The 25,291-nt window shown below is 40.5% G+C and overlaps 1 protein-coding gene across 1 annotated transcript; it reads right to left on the bottom strand.

Annotated features, from left to right (window-relative positions):
* Positions 1 to 10,429: 10,429 nt before the first annotated feature.
* asrgl1 (asparaginase and isoaspartyl peptidase 1) lies at positions 10,430 to 24,156 on the bottom strand. The gene is made up of 7 exons (XM_038737285.1): positions 24,050 to 24,156; positions 22,924 to 23,119; positions 17,244 to 17,386; positions 16,957 to 17,111; positions 15,839 to 15,960; positions 11,367 to 11,477; positions 10,430 to 10,938 (listed from the first exon to the last, which is right to left on the bottom strand). The coding sequence occupies exons 2-7, from the start codon at positions 23,108 to 23,110 to the stop codon at positions 10,733 to 10,735; spliced, it is 924 nt and encodes a 307-aa protein (XP_038593213.1). The 5' UTR covers positions 23,111 to 23,119; positions 24,050 to 24,156; the 3' UTR covers positions 10,430 to 10,732.
* Between the last annotated feature and the right edge of the window lie 1,135 nt (positions 24,157 to 25,291).

Genomic DNA, 25,291 nt, shown 5'->3' with positions numbered 1-25,291 from the left:
CTGGTCTCCCCGTGTTGGCCTGTCCACAACCATAAAGATAACATGCCCAGCAGTGAGGAAAGGATAGCAAGGCCTTATCTCACCTTGCAGAGACTGCATCGACCTCCACACTGCTGCCTGCTGGGAGGTCAGCTGTATGCTGATGTCCTTTTCATTCTGCATGGATCAGCTGAGAATGTTTCAATAGCACGTCTCCTTTTATGTGCAGACATTCTCTGGCTTATTGTATCAGTCATGTAAAGGGCCACACGTTTTGCTATACTCACAAGACGCCTCAATTGACCACATTTAACCCCTAAACATAACCCTAACCAAAAATAAACACATACAGAGGTAAAGACATAAATAGAATTAGACGGAGGGAAAGGTTTACAAACATATACCATAATGTGTACATTCAATCAGTGGAAGCACTTGAAAATAAGACAAAACACAACAAAAGAAAATATATTTATAATAATAAAATATAACAATAATCATAATCATAAATAATAAAAGTATTAAAGCATCTAAAGTCAGTACTTAAGTAAAAGTTGTATCTTAAGTAAAGTCCTGGAATAAAAACAATACTTAAATAAGTACAAACTTAAGTATTAAGTATTATTAGCTAAATGTTCCTAAACTATCAAAAGTAAAAGCATAAAAATTAGCCCATGTGAACATCATGCTTATTTGCTTATTTATGCTGATGCATTAATTAAGTTGCATTTTACTGTATTTAGTCAAGGTAGAACTAAACGTAGCTATTTTATATACTACTGGTAGGCTGTTGCAATAATATTTAATCATATTGTAAGTTGTGTTTGTAACTACTAACTAAATCTGCAAAAAATATGTAGTGGAGACTATGTTTAAAAAGTGGCACAAAATGGAAACGTGTACAGTACTTGAGTAAATTTACTTAGTGACTTTCCGCCAATGTCTAACGTTTATGTTGCTAAAAAAAGAAGGAAAGGAAAGAACAAAAAGCAAATATATTGCTAATAACCTTCCATATCCATTGAATAGTTTTGTACTACACCAGACCACCCAGTCAGTCATAAAGCTTCGTAATACTGCAGTTACATAACACTACTGTGAAAATAACCCGGTGTACCATGTGGTATAATATAGCCACACAATTTTCACAAAATCCTAGACCATATGTTTTACACCATGAAGTCGCCCAGAATAAACTGTTGCATCTAATGTAAGTAAACAAAGGCCAAGTTGGCCCACGTGACACTTGCCATGGCCCACTTTGAGCCTTCAGGGTTGGAGAGCCTTTGTCCGAGCACTGTGTGCTGTCTGGGTAACCCCGGGCAAGCCCAAATCCTAACCCTTAACTGGCCCCTTGAAGAAGGGAGAGTCGGCCCAAATGTCCTCACTTCACCGTTCATCACAGACTGCTTCTGTCTGATACTGTATATTGAACACACACACACACACACACACACACACACACACACACATCTCATGCTTTCAACCTGAACTGGCAGTACACCTTTTTTGCCGTTTGCTTTTTCCACCACCCTCATTATTGCTTTGTTTTGGGTACAAATTAAAGCACAATATCAGGATCTGAATGCAGATAAAATACCTGTAGGTTGAAGAATAAGTGTTTATACTCAAAGCACCATGAGGATATGGGGGTTAGGTGAGAGAGTTGACAGTCATAGCAGTGGTGGGATGTGTGACCTACAGAAGATATCCCAGTCATGGTTTACTTTCCACTAGTGCCATCATCTTGTCAGAATTTCAATTTATACTTTGACATACCTTTTGAGATAGTTATTGGTTGTTACAATACTTCAGTTGATTACCAAATACCTGTAAAACTAATGATAATAATAATATAAATGATTATTATTGCCATCATTTTCAGCTGTTTTTTGCATTAATCAGCAAATCATAGCATGCTAACATGTGAAGTAAGACCCCAAACCCCAAATATGATTGATTTTTGGACCAGTTGATGCAGAGTTTTTATTTAAGCACAGGTTGTAACTAAACTATAATGTTGGTGTTTTGTATATTGAGCTCATAGCCTGAATCTGTATCAAATATGTCAAAAAGACAAGGAAAAAGGAAGGCATATATCTAGATTATGAACTTATAAAAATACGTTATCCATGTACCATATTTTTTGTTCTGTGGTATTGACCACAATTCCCTGCACCTACTATGGTCTTATTTTATTGCTTGTGCCAAGGGTTCTATGTAAAGTGGAAAAAGTGTTGGCAATAGGGAGCATATATATAGTTAAAGGTGCACTGCAAACAAACAAAAGTCATGTTTACATTCAGTGTTTCACGCCAAGTGTCATTGTATGTATCCTTGAAAATATACATATTATATATATATATATATATAACCCATGGGAGTTAGGAGAGGTAGTGTTTGCACATGTAAGCAAATGTGTGTTTTGTATACATGAGAATGCAAACACGGCAGAGGAGAGACAAAGGAAGGGAGGAGAGTTACTGTAGGTCAAATTTCACTGATCTGTTAAAAGAGGCAGGAAATAGATGAGAAAGCACATACTTCTGTTGAGGAGTACTGGGGACAGTCACTTTAGGTTGAGTTGTTTCACTGATGTCTATCCTCCAGAGTGTTTTCTGGATTTCTTTGGTAAAAAAGAGAAACAACACAGTTGTTTTCCCGCTCTACAATAAGGAAGTAAATAGGGTGAATTGGATTCATATCTATAGAACAATGCTATCCTTGTAATCAGGTTCTTTCATGGATGTCAAAGTGTAAACTTGTGTATACTGTTAACAGTTTCAGCTGAACCTTTTTCACGGCTTTCAAAAAGTGACAATGGTTTTGTATGTATACCATAGGGAATGTTTTTTCATGCATTTATTAAATTACTTTTGATGTCTATTAGAACTAAAACAGCTTTACACGTATTTTGTAACGAGGGAGGAGAGTCAGGTTTTCATTTCTTTTGGTACTGTAAGGTGGTGGCATTATTTTGGACTAAAATTGAGAAGTGCATCTCTTTAACAACAACATTTTTTAGTTGCCCCTTGGTTATAAGGGATGATGTACAAGGAAAAGAGTTGAACATCATCATCACTATGATGGGGAGAGCACATGTATTTAAAGCTGCAAAAAGACAACAATTAAATCAACAGTATGTAAGATTTGATGTGATTTGGAACCCCTAGCATTTCAGGGTGTAATTCACCGCTGTAAATAAGGACAGCTGCACGCAGTCATATGTAAGGGTTACATTATTTATGATTAAAAACCAACAAGTCTACAACTAAAACAGTCAAACAAGACATAACAATATTACTTACTATTCCAACAAAATTAATGCCAGCTCTGTGTCCGTCCTGCAGCCTTTTATTTCACGAAGCTCTCGCCAACGTCCTTGAACCTCTTGCTTGGTCACTCTCTTTTTTTCTTCCTAGATTCCTGTCACTGTTCTCTTTAGTCTGTGTGCTTCTGCCATTAGCGTTATGTCTATAGAGGCTGCTAAGCCTGGTTGTGTTGCCCGCTTGCTCGGCTCCAGCACAACACCTGCAGGGGTCCGCACCTGCAGTAACATAATGTTGCTTCAAACTTGGGTGGCAAGTTAGCCAACAAAGCTATACAGCAGCGAACGCAAGAGCACTAACGTTACCAATGTCGGAGAGTGTTAGCTAGTAAGTTTGCTAACATCAACTCGAGATTTATAGCTAGTAGCTAAACCTCTGTCTGTAAAACCTGGCTGGCTGATTTTGCTCAAGTCAACAACTTTGCTAACACAGGCAAACATCAAGCAAGCACAACAACACAAGACATGGCAAGCCAGCTAATAAGTTGATACCTACTACAGTCATGTGAGTGTCGCACAGCATTACGCTGTTGTCATGCTAAATGTCCCGCCCAGGATTGTATTGTTACATAGTCTAATACCAGGCACTATGAGTGCGGAGTGGCAATGACGTCATTCACCTTATTACAAGTCAAAGTACCATCAAAATGATTTTGAAGCTGTTCTTTAAAGATAAAAATATTACATAATGTTGCTTTAAAAACTGAGCGGTTAAAGATTATGTTCAATAGGGTTCTTAACTTAGGATATTAAGAAAGAACAGACCTACAGGCTACAAAAAATGTTCTGCTGTCATGAAGATTCCCATGATCACAGTGGCCTTCATCATGTGAAAGATGTTTGGACCAGCCAGATAATATCTTAGAGCTGGTCACCTGTCCAAACTGAGCAATCGGGGCAGAAAGGCCTAAGAGAGGTGACCAAGATCCCAATGGTCACTCTGGCTGAGCTCCAGAGATCCTGTGTAGAGATGGGAGAAACTTCCAGAAGAACAACAATCACTGCAACACTCCACCAATCTGGGACTCTTAGATTGTGAGAAACAAGGTTCTCTGGTCTGATAAAAACGACATTGAACTGTTTGGCCTCAATTCTAAGCATCTTGAGGAAACCTGGCACAGCTCATCACCTGAGCAATATCACCCTAATGGGTTTGACTTGGGTAACATGAAAAGTGAGATAGATGCGAAGAGAGGCAGGAACCTTTAGGCGAACAGTTCAGGGGTAAGATTATAGATTCCATTTCAAAAGGACCAATGAAACGAGGATTATATTTCCTAGACTACCCTTTGATTTTTGGAACTACATACGTTTTGACCAGGGGTGTAGGTTGGGGCTGGACTGAAGTGACTGAGAGCACATGTGGCCTTCCTCCACATCCAAAAACAGTGGCGCATGTGTGCTTAAACAAAGTGACAGCCAACTCTCTTTCATGAGAGGGAAACGGGATGAACACAGTAAAGGAGATGAGGCATTGGGCAAGGTGTTTTGCACATATTTAACTTACGGCAGCATGGAACTCCGAGATGATGGATAGACGAGGTGATGCAGAGGAGCAGGTCAGTGGTTTTGGCAAGAAGATTAGCAGACTTAGAAAAGCGACCAGGGGCAACCAGGTATCAATAAGAGAAGAAGGAGACCAGAGTTGTGCTGGGTGGAAGTCTTACTCAGCACAAACAGAACAGGCAGAGATGACAGAGTATCTGCTTCCATTGGGGCTTACCAGTACTGTCTGCAGTCTGGTGGTGTGGCAGCAGAAACTTCTGAATCTCTTCCCAGAAGGCAGCAGGGTGAACAGGGCTGGGTGGATATTGTCCTTTAGTATCCTTTGGGCTCTGCGTAGGAATCTCACCTCATTGATGCTCGGGAGATGGGTACTAATGATCTTCTGAGCAGTTTTAATCACCCGCTGCAGAGCCTTGCGGTCCTGGGCTGTGCACATCCCATGCCACTTTGTGATGTTTCCAGTCAGAATGCTTTCTGTTGCTCATCTGTAAAAGCTGACAAGAAGTTGGCGTGGGAATTATTAAGCTTCCTCAAGAAGTATGGAGATGTGAGACGACCATGTCAGGTTCTCTGTGATGCTGATTCCCAGGAACCTGAAACTGTTCACCTGCTCCACTTCACTTCCACTGATGTAGACAGGAGTGTCGATTAGGGTTATTGATGGAGTTATTTATTAATCCCAAAGAGAAAATTGCAGTGTGTCTTTATCTCCTTCTTCCTAAAATCAACGATCAGCTCCTTGGTTTTCTCTGTGCACCACAATGCAAGATGAATTTCCGCTAGCAATAATTTTGATAATTTCAAAAGAATATAACTATGTTTTCCATGATATTATCCAATGATTTCCAAACTGAATGAAATGCTTTCTGCAGCATGTTTGAGGGTTCGGAGTTTCCCCCTATAATTCTTCATTTAACAAGCTCTGGCAAAAGTGAAACACTAACCGCAACTAATTTTAGGTTTGTCACCTCACCAACTCACTGCTACAAAGTCTTACAGCTGCAGATTCACACACCTGAAACAACAACTATCACTTCACTTTCTGTGGATGGCGGCTGAGGTTTACTCCTCATGAAAAATGCTGTTTTTTTCATGATCCATAAGTTGGTTAGCTAGCCAGCTATAAAGCTTGCTCACTGAGGTGAAAAAAGTTTATTAAACAGACACACAACAAGAAAACAATGATAATGACACTGTTAGGACGGACCGGACCTATAAGCTAGATGGCGATATTTGCTCAGTAATAGAACTACAATAGAAGAATAGAAGAGCCCAAGAAGCCCATCCCCACCCCACCGTTGGTGATAATTAAAACATGTTTACTCATCTAAGCTCATCTCACACAAGTAGACTTAAAGGGGCGTTATGTAGTTTTGTGTATTACTCACTGGAGGCTCATCAATGTGAGCACAGCTACATTGGATGATAATTAAACGGGTAGTGAGCCGGACTGAATATTATAATGAGATTGTGTCACTTTTTACAATAAGACCGCAGTAACTAAGTAGCTTTACTGTAGGGTTGTAACGTTAGATTATGTGGGTCACGTTAGTTACAGCGACTGAGAGGTGGAGAAGCTGTGTACCCGAGTATCGGTTACGAAGCAAACAGCGGCAGGTCCGAGCTACTGTAGCGTTAGCTGGCTGCATCACTATAGGCTAACGTTAGTAAAGAAATCGCTCCACATTTGCTTTTTGCCGTTACATACTTTCTTGCAGGCTAAATCAACAGTGGTACACATGATAGTAACATGGGTGGCGTTAGTTGGTGAAGTAATGTGGAAAGCAATATAACTTTACACTGGATAACATTAGCAACTGCTCGGCGTTAGCCGGCGAGCTAACGTGACTTTCTCTGTGTTTCTCCAGCTTTACTAATGCTCACTTTGTTCTTACTCGACGTCATCTGAACCCGTTTGGTCTGATGGGCTTCAGCACATAAGCCTTTATTGTTGTTTTGTATCCTTACGTGGAGCCTGTTTTGCCGGGAGCTGGTTGTTTAATGGTGTTAGTGGGCTGCAGGTCGTTAGCTGCTGTGTTGTCGCTGTAGTCTGAGAGAGGCTCGGGAGCGCGCACAGAGCTGAATCCGATCCCGTGTCCCCATTTTAAAAGCAGAATAGTGGCTGATGCAAGCAACGGTGCGTGTGCTTCATTTCTGAGTTTTGAACCCATTGACAAACTTTGCTTTTGTAACCAGGCTGCATGTCGAGGTGTCCTTGGGCAAGATACTGAACCCCGAATTGCCCCTGGTGGCTGTTGCGCCAGTGTATGAATGTGTGTAAATTATAGTTTCTGTTTGAGCACTTAGGCTCAGTGTGTGAATGGTGAATGTGATGTAGTGTAAAAGCAAGTACAGTTGGGACTTCAAAATGGTGGCATTCCTGATGGGTCTCCAAGGCGATTTTACCAAGTTTCCCTGCTGTCCCAAAGATAGCAGGGAAACACCAAGGTGCACTACCACAGGCAGGACTGGCAACAGCGGACTGAGATCTCTGTGGGGAGGAACCTCAGCAAGTGGGAGCCTCTCTGAGCCAGTGTATGAGTCCACTGTAGTCCACTGGATGAGCATGATTTAGCATATTCGGCAATGATGTAGCAATTTCTTATCAGTTATTTTAGGTGTTTTTAAATTGACTAATAGTTTTACTGTGGCCAGCCTGTTAAACAGTAAATGACATGGGAAATGACCATAGCATGCTGGAATATACTTTGAACGCAATCGTACCAGTGAGCATTAAGTGCTTTGACATCCAATTTAAAATCTACACCCTGATTTGGTCTCACATTCTTATGAAATCACACTTATGTTTGGATCATGAACAGGCAAAATATGGACACACACACACTGCAGGAATCTGTGATGCAGAGGAAAACAAGTCTGCTGAGACAGTCCAAACTGCAAGAGGAGACTTTGTCTCCTGTCTCCATGAAAACAAGAAGATTGTTTAACAAAAGCAACCTAAAGTCTCTCAACAATATAGGCTTGCTGTGGGCTGTAGCTCAAGGAAAAATATAAATAGAAGCTGATTCTCTTCCTCAGCACCAAGGCTGTATTTATAATACTGCACAGCAAAGATGAATATAAAGCAAAAGAACAAAAGTACTCAGGGTTTCAGAGAAAAAGAGTCATCCTCAGAGAAGTCAGTTTCAGTGTTGATTTTTGTTGAAAGATTACCATCTAGTGGATCCAAAAGGTTAGCACACACAGTGAGAGCTTAACACATCAGTGCACCTCTGCAGACTTTCTGATTAAATGAAGCATGAAACTCACAATGGTCACTGATTAAACGCATTTATTGTCAAGAATCAGTGTTTTCCCAACACAAAGCTTCAGCACTGACAATCATTAAGTATTTCATTCCACACAAGATAGACATGATCAGATGAGAAACACACAAACCTGTCATTTTTCATCTATTCTCTGCATATTTTGGTCAAAAGGTCATTTATAATTCACACATTCATAAATCACACAAAAATATTTCTTTTGAATTTGATTTAAAAATACTCGCTGTATAAAAAAAAAAAAGCTTGAAATGTACAAAAGGTGAAATTTATCTCATCTACCAAAATGTCCTCCATCTGCCAACTTAATCCTTTACAGATCAGGTAAATAAGACCTTGGATGTAAAGGACAATTGAGGAATCACACTACTTGTCTCAGTATGAGGGTGCAGAGGTACAACATTGGTGAAATTTCAACAAAATATAGAAGAATTTATTGTTTATTAGTTTGGGGGGCAATTATAGATAGACCTCATAGCTTCCACTTGGTTACAGTGTATTAGAAATGATCTTAATCTACATTTGGGTTAATGAATCAAAGTTTTCTAGAGACAGTTCCTCTAAAAGCAGCACTTTGCTGATGATATGTGCTAAAAAACAGATAAAAAGATCATTTCCTTATGGGGCCAAATCAGTAGAGCAGCGGTGGCCAAACTGTGGCCTGCAAGCACATTGGCCTTCTTCCCAATATTAAATGGTCCACTGAATTATTAAAAATAAACTAAAATATAACTTATTTCTAAAAAATTGCACATTTACATTGCATATCCTAGTTAAACACTATATGTCACTATCATCTTGAACAACTACCTGCTTGATTCCACCTGATGTGCCGCAGTCTGTTTCAGGAGCGGAGAATTAGTGTTGCATCGTTCAAAGAACGTTTCGTTCATTTGACCTAATCTTGTATATGACTCAGGAGGAACGAGTAGTCTCAGGGAGTAATTTGTCCATTTTCACGCATGCGTGAATAGCCTTGGACTCTTACGTTCCCTCGTCACACGGCAGCTACATGGGCTCCGTCGGCACAGGAAACAGAATCGATTAGTTCACAACTCTCAGCTGTGGGTCTCTAGATTTGAGTTGTTCATATGTCATGTGACAGCTCGGCTACGGTGGAGCAGACGTGAAGTATTCGTTCACCGCTCACATGGGTCCTCTGAATCTTTTGTTCATTCAGCAGGCTGAGTTACTGCCAGCACGGACAGTGAGAGGCAGGTCGGCTGTCAAGTAACAGTCACTGGACTGACATTATTTATCTTTTTATGTGACATTTAATAAAGCATAACGTTATTACAGTGCAGTGACGTTGTGCTATAGTTTTAACACAGCCGTACCGTAACTTTAGTCCTGCTAAATGTTTATCGCTAACAGCTGATGAGCGTTGTCTGGGTCCGCTCCACTTCAGAGCCCTGGCAGGGTTCTACCGGGAGCCGAATTACCTCAGAGGTAGTCTCATCTCCGAAACAAACGGACGCGGTCATTAAAACACAGCCACATAGCAACACTAACATTAGCCCTGTGGTGTCTTTACTTTTTCTTTATCAACAGAGACGTGCTGTTGTTTCACAGCTCTTGACAGGTGAATCACCTGGCAGTGTTTGAGAGCGATGTGCTCGTGTTTGTTTCTCTTTATTATTATTATTAGCCAGGATCGTTGATACTGCTGGTTCGTTAGATTTCCTGGTTGTTGTAACGACAGTCGTTAGAGACACCGAGAGTCTGAACCTCTCACCTCTGAGGTGAAGACGGTCCTGGCAAACGACCCCACTGAGGTTAAATAGCTGAGTTTCCCTACCAGTCAGTCAGAACTGAAGAAGGGACTCAAAAAAAGATTAGTTCATTTTAATGAACGAGATTTTAAGATTCGAGTCAGTAAAAAGATTTGAACTTGCCATCGCTACAGAGAATTTACACCTGGTCTATTTCTGAAGTCAAGCTCTACGGAGTAGATCGAGCCGGGCCGGAAGTCAGACGCAGAAACGGCAAAGACAATCCGGTCAATTTTCAAAATAAAACACTGTGTAGACCCCCGATCATATATAAACAAACAAAACAAACCACTTAACTACGTAGCCTACTTACATATGGTAGAAGCACAATAATCATGTAAAAATTAGCCAATTAAAACAATCTGTGCAAGTCAACAAAATCAGTCAGGCAAAACACTCAGCTTCTGGGGTATGAAGCCACGCAGAGGATGGAACAAAACCGGGTCGCAGACGCAACTTTATAGAACCGTGCCATGTGGAATCAAGGCATTAGTTTGAACACAAGATGCACTGTCATTTTGAACAACTACAATGATGGATTACTAGTTGATGATTTTTAAAATTTTTTTTTTTTTTTACCTGAGTTGATTAAACATGGTGGAACCGAAGAGGGATGATGGCGTGTGACTTATTTTTCTGTATATGGCCCACAATGACCCCTGCAGCACAGCCTTACTTACTTCTTCACAGTCCTATCACACAATCAATAACATGGATTGTGTGTTTCACCACTCCCTTTGCACTTTGCCTCTAACCCTGGGGTAGAATGTAGATTTAATCAATACTAAAATGGTTGAAAACCTATATTGTTAAACTGTATTTTATCATTTTATTAACATTAAGTAGTATTAATATTCTTGACTTCAGTCGATGTTCTGGGTAAAGTGTTCCCCAGTGTACAGGCCGTAGTGCAGGGTATCTTTCTGGGCTGCAGCCCAGGCCATCTGCAAGCTGGAAAAGGAAGCATCCCAGTGGCCCTGAGGGTCCACTGTCACCACCCCACCCATCCCACCTACTCTGGACTTCATGTAAGCCAGGGCCTTTTCATTGGCTGCCTTTACTGACTGACCTGAGAAGACAGGAGAGAAGAAATAAATCAGGAAGAAGTGTTTAACATGTCAGAAAGTCAGTGTAGCAACACTGATAGAGAACAAATCACCTCAGTGAATGGAGATTCAAACTATTTATTTACTTTCCTGTGTCCCACATGTATGCAACAGCAAACCAACACCCGCCACCTCTCTGTACATATCAACTACAACTTTAAACAGCCACCTTGTTTGGTGCAGTGACTTTTGAATCCTGAAAATCTTGAATTACAGGTGGAAAATCCCAGAATATTATAATCCCTTGGATCTGATGATATAATGGTTGAGATTGTTGATGCCACACTTAATCCAACAGTAACTACATGACTCCGCCATCTTTGCATGCATTACATATAAGAATGATTTACTTTGCAGAAATACTTTGTGCATGTGTGCGCATGTATGTTACCTTGCTCCATGTGGAACAGGATGAGTCTGGCGAGAGTAACCTTCATGATGGCTTCTCCGTGGCCTGTAGTTGACACTGCTCCTATCTTGTTGTCCGCATAACCTCCACACCCTCAAACACACAAAATATCAAATGATCCTGTCGCCCTTACAAGCTATTTGAAAGGCAGTGACAATATCAAACATCAACAATTTGATTTTTGATGTGCATAGTTTTAAATGAACTTGTCGTAGGGCACAAAGTTTTTTATTTGCAGTAACATAGAAATTGAAACATCCTGCAGTAAATGGAGGAAATAGGAAAAACAATTAGGGATAAATAGGGAAAAACTTACAACATATTCTTTTACCTTCAAAGAGTCAGTAAACAAGATATTGAAACAGTTCTATGACAAACCCCTTCTGTGCAAAGTATTACAGAGCAGCAGTTGGTATAAAGATGCAATTACACATTCATTTCACTAGATGGAAGAGCAATGTTCCTTTTCACTTGAAATACACTGTAGCGACATTCACTAACTTAAGCAAACTTTGACACTTGACGGTCTGATCTCAGATCTGATTTGCTCTTGTCACATTACTCTAATTTCACGTGCTGATGTTAGTTTGCACCGTTGTTATGGAAGAGGGGCTGCAGTTACAGCACACTGAGGTTTACACAACAGACAAAAGATGATTCATTAAAAAGGTTCAGAAAGGAATAGCTGTGGACGATGGAGGGCTTGACAATAAAACAATATTTATCGCAATATAATTTTTCTCAATAACAATTTAACAAATCTTCAATAAATATTCAATTTTATTCACTTGAATCATACACGAATTAGGACTTAATGATTTTATTAAGATGTTTATTTTGAGGAAAAGGGACTGAAAAAAGCTTTTACGGTCTAACAGCCAATGTCCATTATAGCTGTGATTTAGATTGTTCTGTTTCAATGTTCTGTGAGTTTGAGTCTTTCATCCAAATGATGATTGATTCCATTTTAAATTGAAGTTTCAACTTTTTTCATTGACTTTTATGAGATAGCCTTTGTTTCTGAATTCAGACGTCTTTTCCAGAGAGTGCGACTAACTTGGCCACTGACTCGCGACAGTCTAATCACTCATTTACTGATATTGAAAGATTAGATTCAGCTGTAGCGGCCAAAATCCACTTGCGGCTGCACTAAACCTCAGTATAAAACAACTCTGATAGGATTCACTGTCACAGTAGTACTTATCTTCTCTCATGCCCCATTAGGTTATTAGTATAAGCCAATCAGAGCTGTGGTTGGGCAGTAAACTGGTTGTCAATTGGAAGCTCTTTTGACAAGATTCAAAACTAAATATTAATTTTATTTTCTACATCAAAGTCAGAAGTTGCACCATGCAACATGTGTCAGCATTGTTGTACAGCAAGAGAACAGCAAGAGCACAGACCTCATGGTCAACTATTAACCAAGCAGGTTTTGTTTATCATCTAACCAAACGTCAAACTTCAACTGGTCAAAGGTCGACAAGACTGGTGAAGACGGAGAACAATGAGTCAATCTTAAAAAAAAAAAAAACACACACATCCTATTGTTTTTGTCAGACTACAATAATAATGTGAATGTGAATACTGACACATTCTGAACACTCAGTGGCAGTGGTTAGAGTGCATACGACAGGTCCACACGCCTTCTGGGAATTGTAGGGTCAGCGGTTTGACTCCCAGCCGGTGTGAAATAAAAATCCTTTAAGAATAGGCACAATGTGTAAGAATTGGCCAGAAATCAAATCACCAGTGTTATGATCTGGAAGGATCAGGTTTGGTTATTATCAAAGAAACATAAAGAAAGTTATTAATATTACCAAAAAGTATTAATAAAGATGAATAAATACTGGGCACCACCCTGGGATCAGGGACAAATGTGAAAAACCGTCTCAAACTGTGGTTTCGCCACCTATAACTGCCAATATTTCAACACTATTTTAGATTCATGAGGTGGGCAGTGAAAGCTGACAAATGGGGAGGTGATAGAAAAGTGGATAAGACACATGCCCTTGTTGTGGCAGACCCGGGTTCAATTCCTCACCGTGACACACTTAACCCCTAGTTGTTCCAGAGACATCTGACACATATATATAGCAATTGTAAGTCGCTTTGGATTGAAGCGTCAGCTAAATTAATTAATGTAATGAATGTGAGCACTGATGGTCAGAACACACACACATAACGGCAACTCAGCCAACTGCTCTTTAAAAGGCACAACAGGATTTATTTACTTTAGCACAGATCAATGATCGACAACTTCAGCCAATAAATCCCTATCATCTATTCTAAGCAAAATAAAAGCAAACAATAATCAACAAGAATGCAAGGAGGAGACCCCATGGGTGGCCTGCCACGCAATAATCGTAAAAATAATGTAGCTACTTACATAAAACGAACCCACATTCAGCGGCCTAGGTACTGAACTTTGGTGTTGATAAAATGTAGTTATTGGTTCTGCACACAGTGGCGGGAACTAACACAAGCAAAGATCCACTAAATCCTAATAACCATGGTAAAACACAATTACTTACAGCATTCATTCGGAAGCGGAGTTAATGGACAGTTATTGGCTTTGTACACTGTGTCAGGAACAACACAAGTGAAGGCCCAGCAGGTGGTACCGACCCAAATATTAAACCTGCTAGACACCAAAGCACACAGCAATAAACAGGACGCGGCGGGACGTTATTTCCCACAGAAATCACAACAATGACACTCAGGTTGCAATAACACAGGATCAAAAAATGTGTTGAGCAAAAACAAAAGAAAACAGTCTGTACTCATCTAGTGAGTTAAGACCTTCCCCTAGGGAAATAAAGTGCTGAAAATGGGTTACCTCCTGTGGCAATGGTGGTTGCAATAGAACGGCGAGGAGAAACTGGTGCGCTCTCTCTTTATGGGCTGATATCATGGCGTTGCCACAGGGGGCTCCTAAACTTGCTCCTGTGGAACTTTGGCCAGTAGGAATACAGGGTTTGAATCCCCCTTAAAAAGTCACTTTCAGGTGCGATTTAATGGCGCTGAGGGATTCTGGCGCAGTTTCTTTGTTCTAGACTTCTGGCCTACATGCAGGCCGTTTGTTTCCCATGAAGTGACAGTTCTGACAGTACAAGTCCATGTATTCTGTTGCAGAATTATCTTCTGAAGTTAGGTTCTGTCTCATCATACCACTATTTACTGTATCTCAAGTGGCGATAGTCTGATAGGGGGAAGGCCTGGGCTGTACTAATACTTTCAGATGGGAGATGTGTACGAGCGGCAAGTTTGCTACGTTATACAAGGTCTCTTAGCTTTTTTTAGTCTAATAAACAAACAAAATAAACTCACAAAATGTCAAGAAAGTAAAAATATTTTTACACCTACAACCACCAAGTTTTGAATTAAAGGTAGAGTACTCAGTTCCATGTACCATGATATAGAGCGAACAACGACACAGCAAGTAATGTAAATAACGTTAGCAAATGTTAGCACAGCAGCTCCAAACAGCGATTCTTACAACTCTCCTGCTACTATAGCTAACATCACAACAACAGCATGAAAGTAAGCTGAATGTCTGTTGGCAGGTCATTTACGTTAACGTTAAAAAAATCACGGCTGGAATAGTTTCCCATTTACAGAGCCAGGGCAGTGTACAAACACCTGATTTCTTTCTGCGCACATTCTGAAATGGGAAGCTAGCAGACCGTGAGGAAATATTGTATTTGCTGAATTTGACAAAAAGATGTGGATTGACTTGGAATCGTATATCCCACCTTTAACTTATTAAACACACTTTATTCAAAATCCACAGAAACAAAACAAAAGGGTTAAAATAAACCCTTAATTCATAGAGTTAGATGTGAAAATATTCTGCCTCTACATGCTGTCACTGCCTCTCTGATGCCCCAGCTCCCTCCTACTCGTCCCCCGCTTCACACCTCCCATGTCCCTGCCTAATCCTGCAATGTCTTCGCCGTCCCCGGGGTCGGAGCTGCTCAAAATCAGCTCGATACTATATTCCGTATCGTCAAACCGGCCTCCGTCCATCTCAGAGGCTGTGTTTGGTCCCGGGCACTAGCAGGCTGCTGAGCCTGGTTCTGTTGCTCGCTCTGCAGGCTCCAGTTCTGGTGCTCACTCTGATAAGTAAGCTGCACGGCTAACTGAGCTAACTAGCTCACAGCAGTTATGGCCTGATATGTTATAGGCTGCCTCTATTTTTATGAATATATGAATAAATTCAAAAGGGGTAGAGTAGTCTCAAATCTTACACATTGTACCTTTAAGAAAGAAAAAATCTGGTCTGAATTAATTTCACATTTCTGCATTTTAGGCAGTGCTTTGAAATTTATTTCAGCAGTCAGCATTCACACACATTTTCTGCTATAAATGCATTTTCTAGAGTCAACTGGTTTTCTACTGAACAAAACTTTATAAAAAGGCATATAATTCTATAAACTTTATGTGTGATGACTGACCTATGCACGGTGTGTCACCCACCCGTCCCTCCATCTTGTTCAGCATCCCACCAGTGGAGGTCGCACAGGCTATGTTGCCTTCACTATCCACTGCCACTGCTCCAACGGTGCCCATCTTTCCCCTACACAACATACAGGAACAGCAGAATTATTACTTTAAGATCAAAAAGATCACTAAAAGGTGTATTTAGTTTTTACACTATCCTGGCCACCAAATTATAACTAGCTAAACTTGGTTAAGGAACACCACCAAATAAATCTCTCTGTCTTTCTTTCAGCTCATCACTGTTTGTAGGCTCTGAGAAGTATGTAGCTTGCTCTTTTGTGGAGGATGCAGCTTTACTCAGCTGGGACTCACAGCTGTAACAATGAATTCCAATGATGACCCAGAGTCACAGCAAAAAAAACAAACAAACAAAAACAAAAAAAATGTCCAAACATCCATAGAAGTTTCTCGAACTACTCCTGCTGCATAATCCAACTTGCTGTTTGATGTGCTCTGTATGTTCTAAAAAATCCTCACTTTTCATTTAAATCTTTACTTCAGGAAGATCTACGATATGAGGAGGCAATTACCGCAGCAGTGCATTTAGTTATGTCGTGGAGAAACTGTAAGGGATGTTCCAGTCACTTAAATGCCTCCTTAAACGCCTCTCTGAGGAGAAGAGGAGCGAGGAGCTTCAAGAGGACTTTCAAACAAGGAAGTCCAGGTGTATCCTATGAGAATCTGTTTAGTGACTGGTCATCTGATCTGATGAGACAGTAAAGGGATTGATTCCTGGACCTCCTAAGTAATAGCAGTCTCCTTAAAATGATGCTGGAGAGATTTTGGACGTCCTCTTTGGTAATACAATTCTACCATCCACATGTCTCTTCCTCGCATAGCTGACTCACATCCATCAGACGGATGGATCAACAGCAAACAAGTGGATTATACAGCAGGACTGGTTTGAGAAGTTTCTATGGACTTTTGACTTTTGACCCTTTGAGTCAATACAAACTAGCAGTAGTCAGAATTGAGTAACAAAGCTGCAAGGACTCATGTCTCTGCATCTCTCCTTTCTAATGGATTATAGTATTTGTGGAACAACGCAAACCATCTTAAAACAATGTCTCACATATGGCACTCCACAGGGTTGGCGTCAGGTGCCAGGTTCTTCTTCCAGCGCATGCGAGAGTACTCAGTGATCAGGGACTCTTGGGGTACCTCAGGGACACCCATGGCACGGGCGAACTGACTGGCACCCTCTGCTGTCAGACATGCATGAGTCGTCTGAAATAGAGAGCAAAGTTCTATACATCTATAAAACACATCTATAAACTATAACAAAACATTTGTACTCAGAAAGCACTCAGTGTATGTATACATTTGTGCCTTGACCATCCCATTGTTAAATGTACGCACCTTGTCCATAACCAGTCTTGCTAGCTGGATAGGGTTGGCTATGTTGCGTACGGCAGACACGGCACCACTACCCAGTGTTTTCCCATCCATCACGATGGCATCCATCTCCACCTCTCCTTTGATGTTCAGCACTGACCCACACCCTGAAATTTGATTTGAGAAATGATCTTGACTCTGGGGACAAAGAATCTTTTGTGTTTGGCCTGTGGGCTGAGCTAGAGGACAGCTCACGCAGTTTTGCCCGATGGTGGCGCTAGTTAGTTAGTATATTTAGGAACCATTACAGTTTTCCGTCCAATGCTCACACACATTTTCTGAAAGCATGGCTCATTTTCTTAAAACTCTAAATACAAATGCTCACACACAAAACACCACAAATATCTTGCAAAAGCAAACACTGCATTCAAAACAATGGTATATCTTCTCAAAATGAAATACTCAAAGGAACACTATGATGAGGGGACTGCTCAAGACTATTATAACAAAAAGGAATTAAAGCCTAAATTACTGAGTCTAACACTTAAAGAGGGAAAATATAGACTAGATGAAACCCTTAAATGACTATGGTTAGGCGGAAGAGTGCGACGATTGGATCAAAACGTGACAAGATTTCGGGTCATGTTAACAGCTGTCTCGCGAGACTCACTCAGTTGATATTTTCCAATCAATTTTCTCACGCAGTGAAAAACAGATGTATAACTGATAACGTTGACTCGCGGATTGAATCAACTAGGCCCAGCTGATGTAACACCGGCGTACGCTGTGACAGTAATCGAGTGAACCCACTCATGCACTGTGTCCAGACAGTTGTGATGAGTTTTTTCACTAGGAGCATAACTGAAAATATTAGGGGCACAGGCAGAACATTTAGGGGGACCTGCCTTAAAATCGACCTGCAATCCCATTTTAACTGTATTACTACATGTATGAATGCGCACAGGCACATTTGGTGTTTTTGCTAAATCTAAACCATGACTGGCCAAATAATTCATTCAAGAGTGTGACTCCATCCCAGGTCAACCTGTTTACACAAACCACCAGACCCATTTGTTGCTGTAATGGGTATCAAACCAGGTATAGATTTGGCCCAGGGCTCAACAATAACGGTGGCCTGTAAAGTAACGTCAGGACTGTTGAACTAGCAACCTACTGGCCTGATCGGGCCAGATCAAAAACATTAGTATTGAAAAAAAAAATTCACATTACAAGCTCAACATCCTGCAGTTGTTTTGCAGCTCATGGTGCGCACCATTGTCCAATCGTTGTAGTTACATGACAATTGGATGTCAAATGTTATTTCTCTAATCTCAATCAAGCGGCAACCTCTGGGTCTGAAAGAGAAACCTGCATTCTCTCTAATGGCCAGCAGGGAACGAGTTCGCTGGTTGCAAAAAGAAGCCTGGTTCCATTAGAAATAACGGCATAATGACCCTATTTTTCAGCTGAATTATTACCTCAGTAAACACTTTCATAATGCGTTCATAGCCCTATTCAGGTGGAAATAAACCAGTAAGCAGCGTAAGGTGAGAGAGCTAAGAGAGTGCATGTCATTTTTGAGTCTGTTAGTATATAATTAAAATAAAAAAGACAGTAACATAACTTAAGTCTTTGGTTTTGTTGACACTGATACATAACATTTGGAGGGAGGGACAGTAAGTCTCAAACTCACTGGCCCAGTTGCAAAAAAGTTTAACGTTGAGCCCTAATTTGGCCACTATGTTCATCACATTGAACCAATAAGAGCAGACTGTGAAGGTCCAATTAGCAGGGTAAGAGCACAGCTTTGCTCAAAATATTGCAATGCACACAACATTATGGGTGACATACCAGAGTTCAAAAGAGGACAAATTGTTGGTGCACGTCTTGCTGGCGCATCTGTGACCAAGACAGCAAGTCTTTGTGATGTATCAAGAGCCACGGTATCCAGGGTAATGTCAGCATACCACCAAGAAGGACGAACCACATCCAACAGGATTAACTGTGGACGCAAGAGGAAGCTGTCTGAAAGGGATGTTCGGGTGCTAACCCGGATTGTATCCAAAAAACATAAAACCACGGCTGCCCAAATCACGGCAGAATTAAATGTGCACCTCACTCTCCTGTTTCCACCAAAACTGTCCGTCGGGAGCTCCACAGGGTCAATATACACGGCCGGGCTGCTATAGCCAAACCTTTGGTCACTCGTGCCAATGCCAAACGTCGGTTTCAATGGTGCAAGGAGCGCAAATCTTGGGATGTGGACAATGTGAAACATGTATTGTTCTCTGATGAGTCCGCCTTCACTGTTTTCCCCACATCCGGGAGAGTTACGGTGTGGAGAAGCCCCAAAGAAGCGTACCACCCAGACTGTTGCATGCCCAGAGTGAAGCATGGGGGTGGATCAGTGATGGTTTGGGCTGCCATATCATGGCATTCCCTTGGCCCCATACTTGTGCTAGATGGGCGCGTCACTGCCAAGGACTACCGAACCATTCTGGAGGACCATGTGCATCCAATGGTTCAAACATTGTATCCTGAAGGAGGTGCCGTGTATCAGGATGACAATGCACCAATACACACAGCAAGACTGGTGAAAGATTGGTTTGATGAACATGAAAGTGAAGTTGAACATCTCCCATGGCCTGCACAGTCACCAGATCTAAATATTATTGAGCCACTTTGGGGTGTTTTGGAGGAGCGAGTCAGGAAACATTTTCCTCCACCAGCATCACGTCGTGACCTGGCCACTATCCTGCAAGAAGAATGGCTTAAAATCCCTCTGACCACTGTGCAGGACTTGTATATGTCATTCCCAAGACGAATTGACGCTGTACTGGCCGCAAAAGGAGGCCCTACACCATACTAATAAATTATTGTGGTCTAAAACCAGGTGTTTCAGTTTCATTGTCCAATCCTGCAGGACTGACTATTAAAGTAGCCTATCTGAACAGTTTAAAATTTTCAAATGATTATCTTTACATTCAATCAACAATCCTATCAAAAGTAGGCCCTGAACATAAGCTATATCAATGAAAGTCACCCGTATTGCCTACAAAAAAAAAAAAACAGTTGATAGCATGTTCACTCAGAAAGCAAACAGCACAAAAATAAACACATCCATGCCTTGTTAGAAATGTCGGTTAGTTTTGGTTTCCAAACTGTCTGATGGAGATTACAACAGCGGAGCAATAAAGTTATGTCCAGCACAGTATAGGGCAGGTAGAGTTAAAAACTCATTCGCATTATTTCTCATTAAATGATGACCTTATACTTGTAATATTACAGCTTTTTACTGGACATGTCAGAGAACACAGATATATGGGAGAGATTCTAAATGTGCAGAAAGTTTTGAACCAGAGCAAAAAACCCGCTGAGGAGCTATTAAAGTGGAGCGGAGGAAAGACTAACTCAAGCCTGCATGTGTGTCGACTCAGCAGGGATGATGTTGAATAAGAAATGGAACATCAGAACAACAGCAGAAACATATCAGAAAGCAAGACAGAATGACTAAAAGCCTTACTGTGTTATATTCTGTTATACTTTTATATATAGAAATGTCACCTGCCACCTGAATTTTGTGTTTCCCTTTATATAAATTAAAAACATTTCCACCATTCATTGGTGCAGACAATTTCATCAGAATGCAGGAAATTAAGTGTGTAATGTTCAACAATTTCAGGTAATTCAGTATTGAAGATTTTGGGGCCCAGAATAGTCGAAGATTTGATGCTTCGATGGGCGGAGCCTGATTCGACAGTCAATCTCACAAGTGAAGCTTTGCAGCGAAAAGAGTATCATGCCATTTTGGCCAATTTTGGTCAATGTCTGATTTTACATACAACTACCAATTTTCTCCCAATAAGTTAATATACAGCCTATTACAATATACATTTCAACGTTTAATGCTGTAAATAAACATGTGAAAAGAGTAAGAAAAACAAATGACAAAATGTGCACCTCGTCGAAAGTCCAGATGGAGGAACAATGCAGTATGTGTGGGAAAAGTGATATTATGCTGCCTCTGGTTAACATTAAACCACACATTTTTAGCCCCAAATTAATTCATTTTAAAAATCACACAACACCACTATTGCTTGGATTTTAGATTACCTCAGTTTGTCAGATTTGATAACAAAATATCTGAGACTATTTTAACTAAAACAGGAGCACCACAGGGCACAGTTTATCCCCTTTTTTATTCACACTCTACACCGCTTCTTTTTAAGAAGGCCCAGTCAAGGCTATTTTTCCTAAGGAAATTAAGATCCTTTGATGTGAGCAGAAATCTGCTTTATACCTTCTATCAAGGAACTATATTTTATTCTGTGCTTAGCTGGGGAGGCAGCATTACTGTAGAGGATAAAAATAGGATTAATAAGTTGATTAAAAAGGCTGGCTTTGTGATCGGCCTTCCCCCTGAGTCACCACCCACTCAACAGTGTCCTTAAGACACTTAGTAGTTCCTTTAGTGGCCGATTTAAGATGCCTCGTCGGTGTTCTACTGAACGGCTCAGAAGGTATTGTATTCCAACAGCAATTCGATTTTTTAAAGAGGTGGTATTATGCTCATTTTCAGGTTCAAAATCTTAATTAGGGGTTGTGCCAGAACAGGTTTACATGGTTTCATTTTCAAAAAACACCATATTTTTCTCATACTGCACATTGCTGCAGCTCCTCTTTTCACCCTGTGTGTTGTACGCTCCGCTCTTGAGCTACAGAGTGATGCATTTTACTTCTACAAAATCTTTGTTGGGAGTTGCACATGCGCAGTTCCCAGGTAAGGACTACTAGCCAATCAGAAGCAGAGAAGGGCGGGTCGTAAGAAACAAGGTAGTGTGATCCAAATCAAAGCCGCTTCAGACTGAGACTGTAACCTAGCAGATGGTAGAAGTTACTCTCAAGTCCACATCATCATTGTTCCACATCTTACCATAAACCACTACAAAAATCACCATATGTCAACTCAACTTTACATAAAAATTGGCCAAACAATTTGAACGTTTGCTCAGTAGCTTTCACATCGGGTGTAACGTTAGCATTATAGCTATAACTTTAGCTGTGTTAGCCAACGCACTTGAAAAGTCTGAAGTTACATTGCCGTGTTTATTTTAAATATAATTCACAATAAAGCATACTTACAGGTTGTGCATGGAAATTCACAATCACAAACAGAGTCAGAGTTGCATCTTCTTTTAGGACTAAACGTTGAACTGTTGCCGGTGTTCTGACGATCTATGCTGCCTTGCTGAAAAAAGCTACCACAGCGCAAATCGATAGACTCGACTCTACTCGGACCTGCTCTGTTTTCCATTGCAGATAGTATACACACTTTGGGCTTTTTCACTTTGCAAACCTGTTACATGCACAAGAGAGAGATAAACTCAAGATAGACTCAATAAAGGAGAGGGGAAAAAGCCAAAAAGCATAATACCACCTCTTTAATGAATATTTCTGATTTTTGTCTTTAAGCTTTTCAGCTGGTCACATTTAAAAAAAAAACTGTCAGCCTCTTTCTAAAGGCTTTAAATGGGTGCATTGTTTTGTTGTTTTCTTTTGTCTTGTTTGTACATACTGGTTGTCCTTTCTGTCTATACTGTATGTTGTGTGATGTATGCTGGTGGCAATTGAGTTTCCCAATTGGGGATTAATAAGTTTTTCTATTCTATTCTAACATACAGTAGTGTGTGTGTTTTTACAATACCTGCATTAAAGGCGGGGTTATTCTCCAGCTGGGTCACAGCCTCTACCACAGCGTCCATGCTGCTGCCCCCTCCCTGGAGTATAACATACCCTGCTCGGGCTGCTGAGCACACCCCCGAAGTGGACTTCTCTGACCGCTCCTTTGGGATATGACCCGCCCCTCCGTGGACCACCAGCACTGGCAACATGTCAATCACCTGAGAAGGAAATGTGGGGAGACAAGATGTGACACTTGATGTAGACACTAGAGTAAATAAACAAACATTTTCAAAAAGTCATTGCAGAAAAAGGTTTGTATCTATACCAGTGCTTGAAGGGGTACCAATCACAGCCTGGTTGGGGCGGGCAATTTAAAAACAATGGTTAACGAGCTACAGCAAACTTTTAAAATGTTGAACTTGTTGTTTGCATGAATGGTTATGATCGTTGACTCATTAGTACTTAGCATTCACAAATCGGAGACTATCTACCATGTACACATTTTCTTGCACAAGGATTTAATAAATGAAAACAACCCACAAAAACGTCCAACTGATAATAATATTAGTTTATTATTATTATTATTATAGTTTGGCCTTCTATTAGCCTATGTGAAATTATAATGAATAGCCCACACTAACATGAGCCACACCTTCACCACAGTGGTGTGATATCAGAACGGTTTTATTTGTTAAACAGAATTGTTGAATCTCAACTAAAAAAACTATTGAAATGTTACAAATACTCAACATGTGAATGGGGAGCACTGATTGTTTTCACGTGTGTGTGTGTGTGTGTGTGTGCGCGTACCCCAAACTCACACATCATGTCATTCAATCCATTGCACCATGCACTAATTTTCCGTCGCGGCTGGTGTGATCGCGTAACACTTTCTAGTTTAAATATATTTTGCACGAGAGCCGCTCGTGTGCGAGCCGAATTGACGAGACACATTAGGAAAGCTGAACTCGTGTTATATCCAACAAACAAGACATGGTTTGCATGTATCGGGGCTCATGGTCACATAAATGGTCAGCAGGACAACTAACGTTATTAATAATGCTGCTGTCACTGGATAAACCCGACCCAGGTCTACGTGTGGTGGATTACTAATTGTTCGCTTTATGCCAAGTCTCAGTGCTACTTACCGTGAGGGTCGACCGATCTGCACGCAACTGGACGACTGGACGCTGACGTAATCCGCTTTTATATTTTGGCTTGAAAACCTTACGACAAAGCCCCAACACTTCCGGGATACTATCAGACTAAAATGCACTGTCTGCATTCAACTTTTAGTAGGCTATGTTTAATAATGCTCATTGGTAAATTAAAGAAATATATGAATATTAGCCTACATCTGTAAAAAACGAAATGTTGTTGTCGTGTAATATTGACTTTTACTGAGGAATTCTGTTACAGGATTTAAGATTATTATTTTTATTAATAATAATGTTAATTAATAATAATATTATTATTATTATTATAATAATAATAGGCTAATATTACAGTTTTTTTCAATTGCTAAGATGCAATGGTTTCAAAACTCTATACACAGTGAGCACAACAGAAGTATATGTGGGCCAAACTGAGGATCAATTATCATTGCTTTGGCACAAAATGCATTCAATGACTACATCTTTCAAATTACATTAATTCTTTTCTCACTTCGACACAACAACCGCCAAAACTCTGTGTACTTACAGGCCAATTTGCACATGCTTACATACTGTTTTCAAAACTGTTAAACTTAAGTTCAAAACAATAACATAATACAAAACTGAATAAGACAGCAATTTGCTACAATTCTACAGTAATATTTTAGTGAAATATATTGTAAATCCTAAAATTAAATGCTATAAAAACAATTGGACCAACCACAGCTGATTCTCATTGTAGATGAACATCTACACAGGTGTTACTCTTTCAATTTCATTACAAAAAGAGACAACTGCTCAGTAGTTTTGCATTGTGATGTAAACATGGACCCAGCCAGAAATAGAAAAGTGGCTGAAAGAGGAAGAAGAGTGGCTGGGAGGGGGCGAGGAATACGTATGCGTGGTGGAAGAAGAATAAGAGGAAGATCAAGAGCTGTAGTCTCAGATGAGATCAAAGCTACTGTAACTGATCGTGTAGTAAATCATGGTCTCTCAATGAGAGAGGCTGGTCAGAGAGTGCAGCCAAATCTGCAATGCTCAACAGTGGCATCTATTGTTAGAGTTTTCCGGCAAACCAACAGGTTACTTATATTCCGCAAGGGCATTTGACTGAGTTGCACATTACAGAAGTAAATAGACTTGTGTGTAATTGCTTTTGCATTTCTGCCAAGGACTCAACGGTTACCTCACACAGGTGGGAGAGGAAGGATGTTCATGTCATGAGGTCTCAACTAT

This window comes from Micropterus salmoides, unplaced genomic scaffold (genome assembly GCF_014851395.1).
Source record: "Micropterus salmoides isolate LMB-PRFRI ecotype aquatic unplaced genomic scaffold, ASM1485139v1 Ms_hic_scaffold_22, whole genome shotgun sequence".
Classification (NCBI taxonomy): domain Eukaryota; kingdom Metazoa; phylum Chordata; class Actinopteri; order Centrarchiformes; family Centrarchidae; genus Micropterus; species Micropterus salmoides.
The sequence above is the reverse complement of the archived record's forward strand: the minus strand, read 5'-3'. Positions and strand labels throughout refer to the sequence as shown.